Raw genomic sequence first — 13,615 nt, 5'->3', positions numbered from 1 at the left:
ATCATTTCCTAGCTGGCATTCTAAGAATGAATCCTAAGCCAGTATAAGTTATAGAATCAAGCACATGTGATGCATTACTTGTCATTTGCATATTATCTGAAAACTTAAGGAAACAACTTTGTCTGCTTTTAATACAAATAGAATCCTTACGTTCTCTTAAATGGTATATAAATCCATTTCTTCTCAGGCTTTGAGACAAATTGCATTTACATCAAACTCCCATTCTCTCTCTCTGTTTCAAAACCAAACTCTCAACATGGCAGTGAAACTGCTTCAAATCTGTTTTAGATCTCACTCTTACCTTTGTAATCTTCTTGTCCTTCTGTTGATTCCTCTTTTGCAGAATGAACATTATCTTTCTGAGAAGTTTTCTTTACCTTTACACTTGACAAATCTTCATCCCCAGAGTGGCTTCGCTTTCTCTTTCCTGGTTTACTTTCTCCTAAAGCCAAGTTTTCCATTTTATCAATCTTCTTTTTTTCTTTCTTTGAATATTGTCGTTGCACTTCTGATAATTCTATTTCAGAATTCTCCGACATTGTCCGATGTCTTTTTGGCCTGCTTGTGTGTTCTACAGTAACCTCCATGTTTAAGTCTTTTGTTTCTGCAGTTGGCTGTTGGCTGTTTTCCTTCTTTGTTTTGGATTTCTTCTTCTTTTTCTTCTTCTTTTCTTCTATATGAAAAGAATAATATTAGTATCAATATTTTGGATTTATTTCATGTTTATCCTACTTCCAAAGAGCTCATAGTAGTTGTGCACACCCCTATTTACCTCCTTCCCTTCCTTAAGGAGTAACTCCTTACCCTAATCTCTTTTTAAGAAACTGAGTTGAGATGAGCAGCCCAAACATCACTCAATGCGTTTCCTTAACGAAATGGGAATGTGAACCCAGATCTCTTCAATCCAACTCTCTGTCCACTATCCCACATTGACTGTCCTCATGTGGCCTGACTCCAGAAATAGCATATGCGCAACTTAGGAAAATCAGAGCATAAATTCATTTTATTTCACTAGCTTCAACTGAAGTAAGTTTAAATTCAAGGATATTAATACCAATGACACATCAATTGCACTGAATTTGACTACAGAATGGAGCTATCAAAAAGGCAAGTATATAGGAATCCTGGTAGGTATAATGGCTTTCACATGAATATCCAGACGCACAATGATGGTGAAAATGATCAAATCAAACAGCCACACTCACTCCCCAAACTGGCATGTCCACTGGATAGCTGCCTGCTTGTTAAGGTGAAAGGGTCTACATGTGCTCTGATACATAAGTCTCCTTATGTGAACTCTGGCAAATGAGAGTTCCTGCCTGACTTATAGAACCCTATGTGCTCACATCTATAAACACTTAGGGCTCCTTTTCTCCAACACTGAATATGGGAGTGGGGCACAAGAATCAGGCACTTCTTATTTCTCCTTTACATTTTATTCTTTTTTCTGTACTCTATTTCTTTTAAGAAAACAATGAAAATATATATTTTTTAAAAAGCATCGGGCACATCCTTGTTAGATATCTGATTCATGGGCAAGTATTGTATGAATAATCCACTTATCTAACTTCCAAATTCCTTTGAGATAGTGATCCGCTTTCTATTAACACATGTTGCTGAAATTAGCATTTTTTTGCAGAGTGAAATGATGGTTATGTTTGCAAATTCTTTCAGAATGCTAACATTTCCTATATGTGGATCTAGAACAGGTTTTTGGTTTTTTTAAAACAAGGCAAAGTTTTTGGAACATAGACCTTTTTTGACCATTTGAGAAATTGCTGTGGGCACCAACACAAAATGGCTACAACATGTAGTAAGACAAAGGATAAGTAACTTACCCCAAAACCTGAAAATTATTTTTAAAAGGTGAGGGGTTGAGCAGGTACCAAGAAAGGATACACAGAAGCCAGTAGACAAGATGGTGCTGATCCACAATCAAGAACAAATGTCTACCTTCCAGCAGTATATAAAAATCTATCACTGTAACAGAAAACTTTTCTCCTCTGAAAATCAGTGAACAAAACTATTACCTTTATACTCACCAACTACAGTGGAATCATCTGTAGGCAGCGTAGGAACAGTCTTGTTTTTTACTGTTTTGGGGAATATACCAGGTTTTCTTGGTGCATCTTCTGGTGGGTTATTCAAGAACTTACATGTGAAATTTAAAGAATATAAAATAGCTAGTTACTAAAAAATTAAATTCCACTCATTTCTAGGGTGCCTTCTTTACATGCCTGAATATCTAGAATGTGTTGAATTTGTTCTGGTTGACTAGAAAATTGCAACAGGACATAAGGGAGCCTTTTCACAATGCAATAGATTTATGCTATACTTGAATTTTCACTCTCTGGCACTGATATGATACAGATATTGAAATAAGGAACAAAAATAGAACACCAAGGTATAGCATGTGTTCCTCTCATTACATAAAAACCAAAGGGTTTGAACCAGAGTTGTCATTTCATGGTACAGGATTCAATCTGGCAGAAGTTCTCACTGGGGAGATGGGAAAAGGGGTGAGTTTAGTGATTTTCCCATCTCCTTGAAGCATCCCTAGACTATTCAGAAGAACTCTTAACCCTGTAGATGGGGTGGAGCATGAGGAGCTGCAGAGAGAAAGGGGAATTTGGTAAAATCACCTCCTTGCCTCCTTTCTGTCAGGGCAAGCATTCCAAGCAGAATCCTGCTCAGAAAAGTCTGGAACCAGTTCACATTTTTAAAGTCAGAATAAATCATGAGAACATAGTTTAACTGAATTGATTTCTAAAGTTTTAGGCTGCAAACCCACCCTTACAAAATTAGAAGTCTGTTGATTTTAATGGGCTTAATTTGAATGTAAATTTGCATAGGATTAGACAGCAGTTACTTTTGGACAGTAATAAATGGAAAGTGGATAGAATTATGAATGGTAGGACGCTGGAGCTCTGTATCACAAGTAACAGCACAATCCTCTGTTTTGCTATTCAGAGGTAAGCCCCACTTGAATTAATGGGTTTTATTCTGAAGCCGGCATGTATACAACTGCTTCATAAATATATCCTGAGTGGTTTCACATTCATTCTAACTTTTAGCAGATATTGCCAGGAAATTTTCAGATTCACCACAATGGAAAATGGCTGTTTTTGAGACAGAAACATAGAAACAAAGCAAGTCAGAAGGGGTCTCCTAGGCCATCTAGTCTGACCTTGGGCTCCAGCTGGCTCAGCTCCTGACACGCGGAGATATAATGTAACCATCCACAGAGCTTTGGTTGTGTAGCAGTACTGAAATTAAATAAAACTGAAACCTTCTGCAGGTAATAAATTCTGTATCTCCAAGTTCACTGCAAAGAGTGTGCCTTGATTACATAACTGTAGCCACAGAAGGATTAACACTGAATTACAAATTGTCCAAGAAATGGTATTGGCACAGAAGTCAAAATTTTGTATAGACATGAAGTTAAATATTAACACAAAAATAAACTTAAGTTGTCTGTAACTGACCTCTATTGCCTTTTCTGCTTGTTCTTTTGTTTCAAATTCAACAAATGCGAATCCCTTTGGGTCTCTAGTAGTCTTATAGCGAGGGATACTGATGTAAACTACATTACCACATTTCCCAAATACCCGCTCAATCCAGCTGTGATTGACATTTTTTGGAAGTAATTCCTAAAGCAAACAAAAATAAATAAAAGGATGGAGATATGTTATTAGTACTACTGCATAAATATTCAAGATCCACTATAGTCACTGCATATGTTAACATCTGACATCCTGAATGAACCAAGTCAGGACACAGCTATTTTATACTTCATACATACATAATTTTAACAGATACTTTCCCTTACACTTTCGTTTTATATTTTGAGGACTCCTGACTACACCAAATATTTGAGTGAGAAAAGGTATTTCAAGGCCACATCTTACACCTTATCACAAGAAATACCAAGTGGTAGTTTGTGCTAAAAATTTAATTCAAGATCCTCATTTCTGCATTTGATATATGACTAGCATGTGTACAGAACCAGCAAAGCTTGAGACAGGTTTGTCAGAATGGTGTGTTAATTTGTAAAAAAGAATGCTTTCTGTAATATTGGTTTCTGTAATATTGAAGTGAGATACCTCCCACCTGCCTGCCACTTTTGCTTTTGCATCTGCTTTCTAAAGCATTCCAGGAATGCCTTGTTCTTGAGGTGTTTGATGTGGTATGTGAACCCAAATCTCTGGGGTGCTGAAAGACAGTCTATAGTTTGGAACTCATAGTTTGTTGCTGGGTTAAAATTCTGGATTACTTGTCCCTCAACATACTCAGAGTCCAGATCGGATGTTCCATAAACTGGATGTTCAAGATGGTGAAAAATAAAAGATGTGAGTATACAACTGACAGTCCACCACTTTCCCCATTATTTTTACTTCATAGTAAATCAATTGAGAATAGAAAGAATAGGCACACAATTCCCTTTGATTAATAATGCTAGAAGCACTTCATCTGAAAGTACTTTCGGTCTATTCCTGTACTGTTCCAGTTTCAAACCAAAAACTGTGAGCGGTATTCTTTTTTGCTAATGAGAGCTTTGGTAAAGTGTCAACAGTTTCTACTTCTCAGGGTTACCATACAACATTTTGAAAACAGATACTATCTATGACATGGAGAGATCCCTTTCCATCAATAGCATTGACATTTTCGGCATATCCCAAGCAAATTGTGTTATTAACTTTAATTTTATTCCTTTTGGATTGCCTCACAGTTCATCAAGTAATGCAAGTATTAATTCAGGCCCCTTTTTCAACAACTAACCATACCTAAGACATTTAAGAATATTAAAGATCTTCTACTGCTGGCAATACTTTTCATTATAAGATGAACTGGAACTTTTTATGAACAGCTTCATATATCCATTCGTTACAGAATACATATCTTAGGACCAAGTAAGTATTCTGTCTCCAGCTTACAGCCGTTAATGACATCACCCCAGCAATCTTGCTGCTGGAGGTGCCGTGACTCCCTGTCTGATGACTGCTGGTGATAATTATGTAGCCTCCTTTCCACAGCAAGTTCCACAAGAAAAAGTATCAATGCATTTCTGCAAGCAGAAGGAACAGAACAAGGAAGTATGTTGCATGAATGAGCTAGCCCTGTCCAGGTAAAATTTACTCTATCCACCAGGTTATGCCATTTTCTTCCCTGGGGTGTGGATGTGTGTGGGCAAAAGGAAAGAGTTTCTAGTTCAAGTGCTTTGTAGAGGGCAAGATGACCTAGGTAAGAAAGGGACAAGATGGAAAAACCACCAAGTCTTTGCTACCGGTGCCTGGAACTTGGTGGAGGAGGCCCTTAGGTCCAAAATGTTTCTAACCAAAGTGATGCTTGTGACCCTAAGGGCTAGCATTCTAACAATTGCTCCCATTCCCAGAGCCACCAATGAAGGCCCTAGAGACTTTAGCCTGTGATCAAACTCCTACCCTCTTTTTTTCCTGAGGAACATGGTTCTCCTTATTCTTACAACAACCTTATGAGGCTGGCTATAGTGAAAGCAAGAGACTGGTCCATAGTCACAATGGCGCTACGGGGCCTTACCCAGCCACTTGTGGGAAACATACCAAAATAATCTCCTCACTTTGGGAGTTATACCTAGGGCTTCCCCAACATACACTCTTCATCTACTTCAAACTCCTCAGGGCTCCACATGGGAGGACTCTAACTTCATGAAGCAGGCCGTCCTCGAATGAAGTCCCTCCCTGGGCTTCCAGGGCTTCAGTGAGGCTCAAGGAACAATGCAGGGACCCACTTTCTGGGTTACATTTGGTGGTGCCCTGAGATGCGAAACATAAAGCTGAAATTACCAGCAACTGCTTTCAGTCTTAGGGAGGAAGCTGGTATGCCCATGAGGAAAGGCCATGGCTTCATAGCTAATCACAGCTGGGAGGAATCCCCCCACTGGCCTAAGTGTTGGAACCCCTGGCTGGACCATCCATGTCCCTGTGACTGGGGAAAAAGAGGGGACAGGGACTTACTTGATCCAGGAACTTTGCTGTCACCCAGATTGGTGTCCCATTGTTTTCCCTTTCTTTTTCCTCCTTTGCTTTATATAGATTTTTCCCATACTGAGAGCACCAAAATTCTGCCTCACATCATGAGACAAAAACACCCAGAATTTCTGGGTAAGGCCTTGCCTCCTCTGGGGAGTTCAGATCAACGTGAGCCTTTTCTGATTCAGAGGAGTGCTTCTCCAACACTAGCTTGCCTTCTGCTTTAAGGGGAAAACAAAATATTTCTTTGTTTTTTCTTCTTCAAAAGAGTTATGATTAAAAAGGGGTTTTTTAATGAAAAATTTGAAGTCCTAATTTAGAGAATATGCAACAGTTCAAAAACAGAGACATCTTACCACATATACTGTACGACTATCCACATCTTTAGGTTGTTCACCCAGTGGCTGACGTCTTCTTATCTTAGTTCCTTCTAAATCCAACTGTAAGATATAAACTAGTTAGGGAAACCTCTTCTACAACATTTCCTCTCATTCAGCATTATAGAAGATGACCAAATACCCCAACAAGTTTTATACTCACTTCTACAACAGATGAACTTTTAACTGCTCGTGCTATCAATTTTCTGTCAGTGGTTAATTTTTTCATTTTGTTAAACGAAACCAGAAGTGATATGTCAACATCTAAAAATAGAAAAGTTGAAATCAGTATGTAAAATGGTAATAAAGTGACTGACCTGGCTGCAAACAGTCAACAGTCCATAAGTATAAAAAAGTGAGATGTAGGGAACATGCAGGTGCACTGCTTGCAGTACATCTGGGTTTTCCACATCCTGCAATCAACTCATTGTGCAACATGACATACAAGCAAACATCCGGATTGCTTAGGGGCTCAACAACCCCAGTTAACCAAACAAACAAACCATGGGTTAACTGTTAGGTTTGGCTCCAAAACAATCCTGTGGGCTGGATTCATGCAGCACACTGTGCAATCTAAAAAAGTCAGCTGTGGGTTATGCCATAAAGCTAAACCAGAGGCCTGCACATGCTCAACAACAAATTGGTTTTGAAACTGGTAACTTGTTATGTCTATAAAATCTCACTGGAAAAGCTTTCAAGACTGGCCTTGGAATTTCACAGTTAAGGGAGCATATCTGCCCCTAGAAGATCCCGCATAGGCTGCTAACTCTCTGGCATGATTCTCATAACCACACAAGAAGCTTCAGCTAATAGGGAGTACAGAAATGTATTAAGATAAATAAGAAGCTAACTGATCTAACATAAGTTCTGTACCCTATCATATTGCTTTGCATATTGCATTTTTTTCCTTTTAAAGGGATTACCCTATCATTATGCTTTGTTCACCTATCACAGAGTGTACATCCTTTTTGGGGATTCATCTTTCAAAGATTCCTATGAAAAAACACTTTCCTACAACAGCTTACCGAGTACAGATTAATTAATAGATTTTATAGACTGTCTATCTACTGGTGTCTCGGGATGGTTTATAACTGGTTATAACTTACTCCTTTAAGTAATTGGGTTCCAAGCCATGCAGGGCTTTTAATGTAAGTTCCAGTTGTTTGAATTGGGCCCAGAAGTGAACAGATAACCAGTGAGGTTCTTTTAAAACTGACATTTCTTACTTATTTCAACAGCAACAAACTTTATTACTGGCCTAGTAAAGTATAAACTCACATCCATCTCTAGATTTTTCTATTTGCTCTCGGAGAAATCTGTCCTTGTGAAGATTGACATCACCAAACCAAAAGTCCACTTGCTTTGCTATGTCTGAAAGCACCTGTTTAACTCTAGACCTTTTCTTTTTTTCTCGTTCCTTTCTTTGTTCAGTAGTTTCTTTTTCCATGCCTTTGGTTCTTACAGCTTCAGTCTCCATTCTTCACACTTTCTCACCTGAAAGTTAACATAAAATGTAGCGTATTTTTAGTCTTTAGGAACACACAGTAATCCTTTGAATGTTTATAATACTACAATTACTGCAGCACCATTACATGATTAAAATCTATGCATGAAATAAATGCATTGTTTTAACACTGAAGCACAAAGATGTTGCACGCCACTTCCTATTCCGTGTGTCCAAGGTTTAATTAAACTACTTAATTTTCTACTTTTATAAACATTTTATATTTATATAAAATTATAAATTATAAAAATTAGTATAAGTCATTTTCAGCTACTTATTTTTAGTATAACAATACAATAGTCTGCATACATTAAAGTACTCATACATTTCATTTTATAATGACAAACCATCATCAATAGGGTAAGTTGCTTTTATAGTGAGGCTCTGCTTTTCCAAATGATCAAGCGGCAAATTTAAAATGGTTCTACAGGACTCTTAATAGAAATATTCTTCTGTTACTTTCACAGATATTTCTACTCAGAAAAGGCTCATGCAATATTTTTCCTTTCATTCCTCCCCCCGTAGCAATATTTCACCACAGAAACAAAAACAAACAAATAAGTAACTATAAAAAGGCAAGAGAGAGGAAACCAGAAATGAAATGAAATATCAGACTGTTCAACAGTCAACAGAAAAAAGTAAAAGGGGCAATTGCCAGAGAGTAGTACTAGTCAGTTGTTAGCTAGGGGGTAGCTGTGTTAGCAGCAAAACCAATGAAGACTACAATTGCACTAAAAGGCACTTTGTGATGGGTAACCAGCTATGGTAAGTTATCATGTAGTGAGAACCTAGGCCATTTCGCATGGATTGGCTTGTTCACGGGAAAGAGCCCACCTTGGCAATCCATAGTTACAGAAAACCTGTGTAAGACACAACCCAGAATGTCAAGCCAGGATGTAACAAATCCCTGCTTGGTTTAAAACTTCACTGGACAACCAGCCTTTCAACCTCATGCAGTACACTAATACATTTCTCTGTGCTTCTTTGAGAAAGGGAAATAAAATATTGCTAAAACTCCCCAATATGATCAATACCAAGCCAAAGGAAAACAATTAAGTGTATGAGTTGAACAGCTGAGTTAGAAAATAGTGGTAGTCCTACTGAATAAGACTAAAGGCTTGTGTTCCCACTGTGGCCAACCAATTGCTTATATGACAACCAAAAAGAAGGCATGAAGGCAATAGACCTTGGTTACTGATACTTCCATGTAATTAGTAGTAAGAGGCATGTTGCCTCTGATCCTGGAAATAGGATAAAGCAATCATGACTAATAGCCATTCTTCTTCATTAATTTATCTAATCACCTTTAAAAATCATCTGTTAGCAGCAACAACATATTGTAGTAGCATATTCCATATATTAAATATGCACTGTACATAGAAATACTTCCTTGTAGCTATGTGGCACAGTACATGAATTGCATGCAGAGGATTCTTGGTTCAATCTCTAGCATCTTCATACCAAGCTGGAAAAAAATCTTTGCTGAAACTCAGAAAAACTGCTGTCAAACAGTGTCAACAGTTCTTCCACTGTTCATTTTTACTTGAGGACACTAGGTTTTCATAACATAAAAAAGGAGTATGCAATTTTTTTCACATGCTTTTTCTACACAGGAGCCGAGCCATTTTCAGCCCAAGCACCAAATTATATTTCAGAGCTACATTCCAGTGGTGGTAGGGCCAAAGCACAAGAGGCAGAAACAAAATGTTTAAAATAACTGGCCTATTTTACAGATAATAATGTCAGTAACAATCTTCACAAGAGAAATTTAATCCTTTAAGAATGGAGAAACCATACAAAAGCCTGGGAACCACCAAATTGTCAGTAACTGGGGTAATGAGGATGAGGTCAGAAGAAAAAAGAATGGTCCTTTGAGGAACCCTGAAGACCAGTTTAGCACTGAGGAGGGGGGAGGGGCAGATTTGTATCCAAGGCCTAATGTTCTGGACCACTAGTCTTAACTCTACTGCAGACCATTTATCATTCAAGAAACCTCTATCTTGTTCTGTCTGTTTAAAAAAAATGAAACCTCCATCTAAATTATAAATAACAGAGTTGCTCCTCCTTTTAACCTGTATGATTATTGTTCCCATCATACCACATTTGGAAATGCAGACTTAAGAAAATGAATGTAAGAAAATACTGTCCTATCAAGTTTTCTTATTTGGGGTGCAATTCTATGCATCTATGGTTAGACAGAGAGAAGTCTTTCAATTTCCAGCCAGCGCATCTAAACACCCACAAGATTTCATTCTTAAGGTACACACACATACACACACACTTACTCTGGAAAGCAAAGCAATAGGTCGGGAAACAGATTTCTTTCTCTCCTTCCCCTGCCCCATTCAAAATACTAGATCTCAGAGCCACACAACAGAATTATTTGGCAGAATAAGACATGATCAGAGTGAGCACTTCCCACCCATTACATAATTATTATACTGAATTTATTACTTCAATTTGAAAAAAAAAGAGGATTTTACTGAGGCAGTTACCTTAGTTTTAGGTCTTATAAAAATTAGTGAATTTGTCTAGCAGAAGCTATTAACTACATAAACTAAATGGAAGTGCCAGCGTAAGTAACAGCATACCTCTGAAATCGTATGCTGGAGTGGCAGGAGGAGGAAGGGAAACTGCTGACTTCAAGAACAAGATTCCAAGACTGTCGGCTGGCCACTGTGGAAAACTGGTTAGTGGTCCAGAATGGCAATTCTGTGCATACTTTTCACTTTACCTAAATTTTTGCAAAGAATAAATCTTGAGTTGAAATGAGCAAGTAGGCCATATCATATTTTGCAGCAATACTTAGGCAAACTATTAATGAATACATGATCTTATCTATTGTGCTGGTAATGCTAACTATATGGTAGGCCTAGTGTGTGCGTGTGTGTACACATACCTATATTAAACAAAAGTATTAAACGTTAAAGGAACTGCCCTGGGTTATAGCTTATTTATATCCCATTTTTCCCTCTCAAGGGACTTAAGGCAATATATACAAATCTCCTCTTACTCTCAATCTTATTATCACAGTAACAGCCCGGTGAGGGAGGTTGGGTAGTTCATATAAATGTATAGCTTTACACCGCTTACAGTCTGTATAGTTGAGCCTATGAACTGGTCCCAGTTCTGTGCTTAAGTCCCAGTGAATGCCGCAACCTGCAGAACTGTACTATTCCTAAATCTTTATGCTCTTGTCTGGGACCACGAAAGTGCGTATCAGTCGGGGAACAGAAAACAGAAAGGGGGTCAGGACCCATCACGTCCCTCGGCTGGCCCAAGCGCTTAGGGGAGCGCGACGGGCTTGGCTAGAGCTGGTTCGAACTTCGCCTCAGCCATCAGGCTCACTAGGTAGGCTTACCGCAGCCTGCCTAGCCTACCTCACCTGGCCGTCGCGAGAATAAAATAAACAGTGGGGAGAGCTGTGCACGCTTAGAGTAAAGGCGGGTTAGTCATCGTACTTCCGAGACTACACACCCCTCTTCGCCCCAGCGCGGACAGAGACTACACTTCCCACCGCCCCTGAATGACCACGGCCGCATTTCAGTTGCAGCCGGGCAACGCCCACGAGACCCGCCTCCTCACGCACCGCTCAACGTTCTTTAGCTGTAACCAGGCGCGGAGCGAGCGCATGCGCGGACGCCATTAGTCGGACAGGCCTTTTAGTTACAAGAACGCACAAAGGGTTAAACAGTATCGATTCCCCTCCCTCCTTCCATTCCACATGCTCCCAGTCTAACCTGAGGCCACCAGCCAGCGTGGACAATGTCACACCCAACGAAAGTTTGAGGAAGAAACCAGTCTCCTACTTTTTCCTCCCTACACGTTGGAGCATTAAATTCTCGCGCGACATATTGAAGCCCACACTCTTCCTCTGCCCTATTGGTTGTTTAAAAGGTGAGCGGAGCTCGCTTCTGCGCAGGCGCAAGCCGCAGTCGCGTGCGTCTCTTCCAGGCGACGGAGTCATTCTCTGCTTTGCAAGTTGGTTGTCATAGAGATAGGAAAAGTATAGACGGACACATGGTGAACATCCGTAAAAAATAGCAACTGGAAGCTGTCGCTGGCAATGATTCTCAGAGTTTATAGCCTGGAATTGCCCTCCTACACCAGAGTACCTTCGAGATAAAAACACCAACTGGAAATCCCATTGAATCCCAGTAACTCTGAATATCACGATGCAAGAAAAATGGGATACAACTGTGACAACAATGTAATGTAACATATCTACTAGTCTAAATGTTATGAATCTGCAGGACTCTTCCCTCTGTATTTCCCCATCCCATTCCTATCCCTGCCAACCTGGTAATCTTGCCAAAATGCTCTTGTTGTTGGGAATCATGTGTTCCGTGTTTCAGTGCTTGTCCTTCTCTTCCTTTCAACAATTGTCAGCCAGTGGCTTGTTGGGAATACGCATATAGTGGGCCTTTGTAGAACTGCGCCATCTAGGGTCTCCGAGTTCATTTCATTCTTAACATCTTTCACAAATAAATGGCTGTCAAGTGCCCAAGTAATGATGGTCTTTTCCATCACCTTCTGCTTTTTGTCTTTGTGTTCTTCTTTCAGCTCTTCACTCTAAGGGTGGTTCTACCAGATCTTTGCTGGCCTATGTACAGTATAATGAGTGGTGCTGCTATCTTCATTGTAAGACATACAGTCTGGTATCTCTTTACGGACAACACTTCCTTTGTTCCTGGGTAGCCTTCCCACTGGCTGTAATTAGTGGGGTGATCAACATCATCTTAAGGGAGAGCGAATGTAATGTAACTACAACAAATTGTCATGTAAATGTGAAACAATTCTTTACAAATGCCTCTTAAGCATATGTTCTGTATATAACAATGATAGGTGAAAACCTATACAACTCCCAGCATTCCCAGGATTATGGCTTTTTACAATCTAATCGACCTGAACCTCCATTATACATAGAATCTCCGCCTGACAACGCAATGCTATGCATGTTTTCAGCCCAGCTGAGTTCAATGCAAACAGGACTTCAGCCGGAATATCACCATATCCAATACTTCCAGTGCTGTCAGTGGACTGCCCTCTATCTGAAGGGGTATCCAACCCAAATCCAATTTAAAGACAGAATCCTAAGAACCGCTGCTCACTCATAGTTCGCACCTGGACAGTCGTTTGAACATGAGGGTATATTTCTACTGCATTTCTATTTAAATTATAACTATACATATAAATTGGCAAATGCACATTTTATACAAATCTGTGACTTTTGCGAAGGCATCAGAAGAAGCCACTTTATTCTTTTGTCTCGCCAAGCTTTCGCAGGGCGTGGCGTAGAGGCGGTCTTTCTGCATCAACTCTATGGTGAAAACTTTGCCTTGGGAACTAGAGCAGAAACCCTGTTCAAGGTTAATCAGGAAGTGAGGAGTCGTGGCCGTATGTGAGGTTTCACCTCTATGGTGTTTCTCGCGTCGTGTTGAGAGGACGTCACCGCTAGCAGTGCTGCGCGGGAAATTTAGGAAGGCAGTCGGAGCTGTGAGAGAGTGGGGTCGAGGCGTGCGGCTTCCTCTCGGCCCTCACGAAGGAAGGGATCGCTTTCTTTTGATACGGCCTCGGTCTCGGAAGGTGGGAGAATTGGAAAGCTTTATGCGCTCGCCTTTGGTTACTCTGGGCGGAAAAAGCGAGTTCCTTATTTGTCGGTGCCTGCCAGCGGAGACGGGGCTGCGTATCAACTCCAGATTTTAGTCTGAGTCTTTCCACTGGGT

The 13,615-nt window shown here is 39.9% G+C and overlaps 2 protein-coding genes across 8 annotated transcripts in view; one reads left to right on the top strand and one right to left on the bottom strand.

The window, feature by feature from the left end:
* Positions 1-11,815, bottom strand: part of LARP7 (La ribonucleoprotein 7, transcriptional regulator) — a 28,015-nt gene extending 16,200 nt beyond the window's left edge. The window contains exons 1-8 of one of the 3 annotated variants that reach the window (XM_044428899.1): positions 11,630-11,815; positions 10,481-10,623; positions 7,664-7,879; positions 6,549-6,649; positions 6,365-6,448; positions 3,486-3,650; positions 2,043-2,151; positions 302-673 (exon numbers count right to left, since the gene is read on the bottom strand). In XM_044428899.1, the coding sequence (XP_044284834.1) occupies positions 302-673; positions 2,043-2,151; positions 3,486-3,650; positions 6,365-6,448; positions 6,549-6,649; positions 7,664-7,862 (1,030 nt within the window). In that variant the 5' untranslated portion in view covers positions 7,863-7,879; positions 10,481-10,623; positions 11,630-11,815. The remainder of the gene's footprint in view (positions 1-301; positions 674-2,042; positions 2,152-3,485; positions 3,651-6,364; positions 6,449-6,548; positions 6,650-7,663; positions 7,880-10,480; positions 10,624-11,629) is intronic. The other 2 variants (XM_044428901.1, XM_044428900.1) reach the window with 2 other exon arrangements.
* An 89-nt stretch (positions 11,816-11,904) lies between these two features.
* ZGRF1 (zinc finger GRF-type containing 1) overlaps positions 11,905-13,615 on the top strand; it is a 39,998-nt gene continuing 38,287 nt past the window's right edge. For 4 of the 5 annotated variants that reach the window (XM_044428893.1, XM_044428895.1, XM_044428897.1 and 1 more), the window contains exon 1: positions 13,287-13,475. The gene's annotated coding sequence lies outside the window, so the exon portion shown is untranslated. Of the gene's footprint in view, positions 12,100-13,286; positions 13,476-13,615 lie in introns of those variants that run through there. The other variant, XM_044428894.1, reaches the window with a different exon arrangement.

Source organism: Varanus komodoensis, unplaced genomic scaffold, assembly GCF_004798865.1.
Source record: "Varanus komodoensis strain SLA01 unplaced genomic scaffold, ASM479886v1 scaffold2, whole genome shotgun sequence".
NCBI lineage: Eukaryota > Metazoa > Chordata > Lepidosauria > Squamata > Varanidae > Varanus > Varanus komodoensis.
This window is presented reverse-complemented; position numbering and strand designations above follow the sequence as displayed.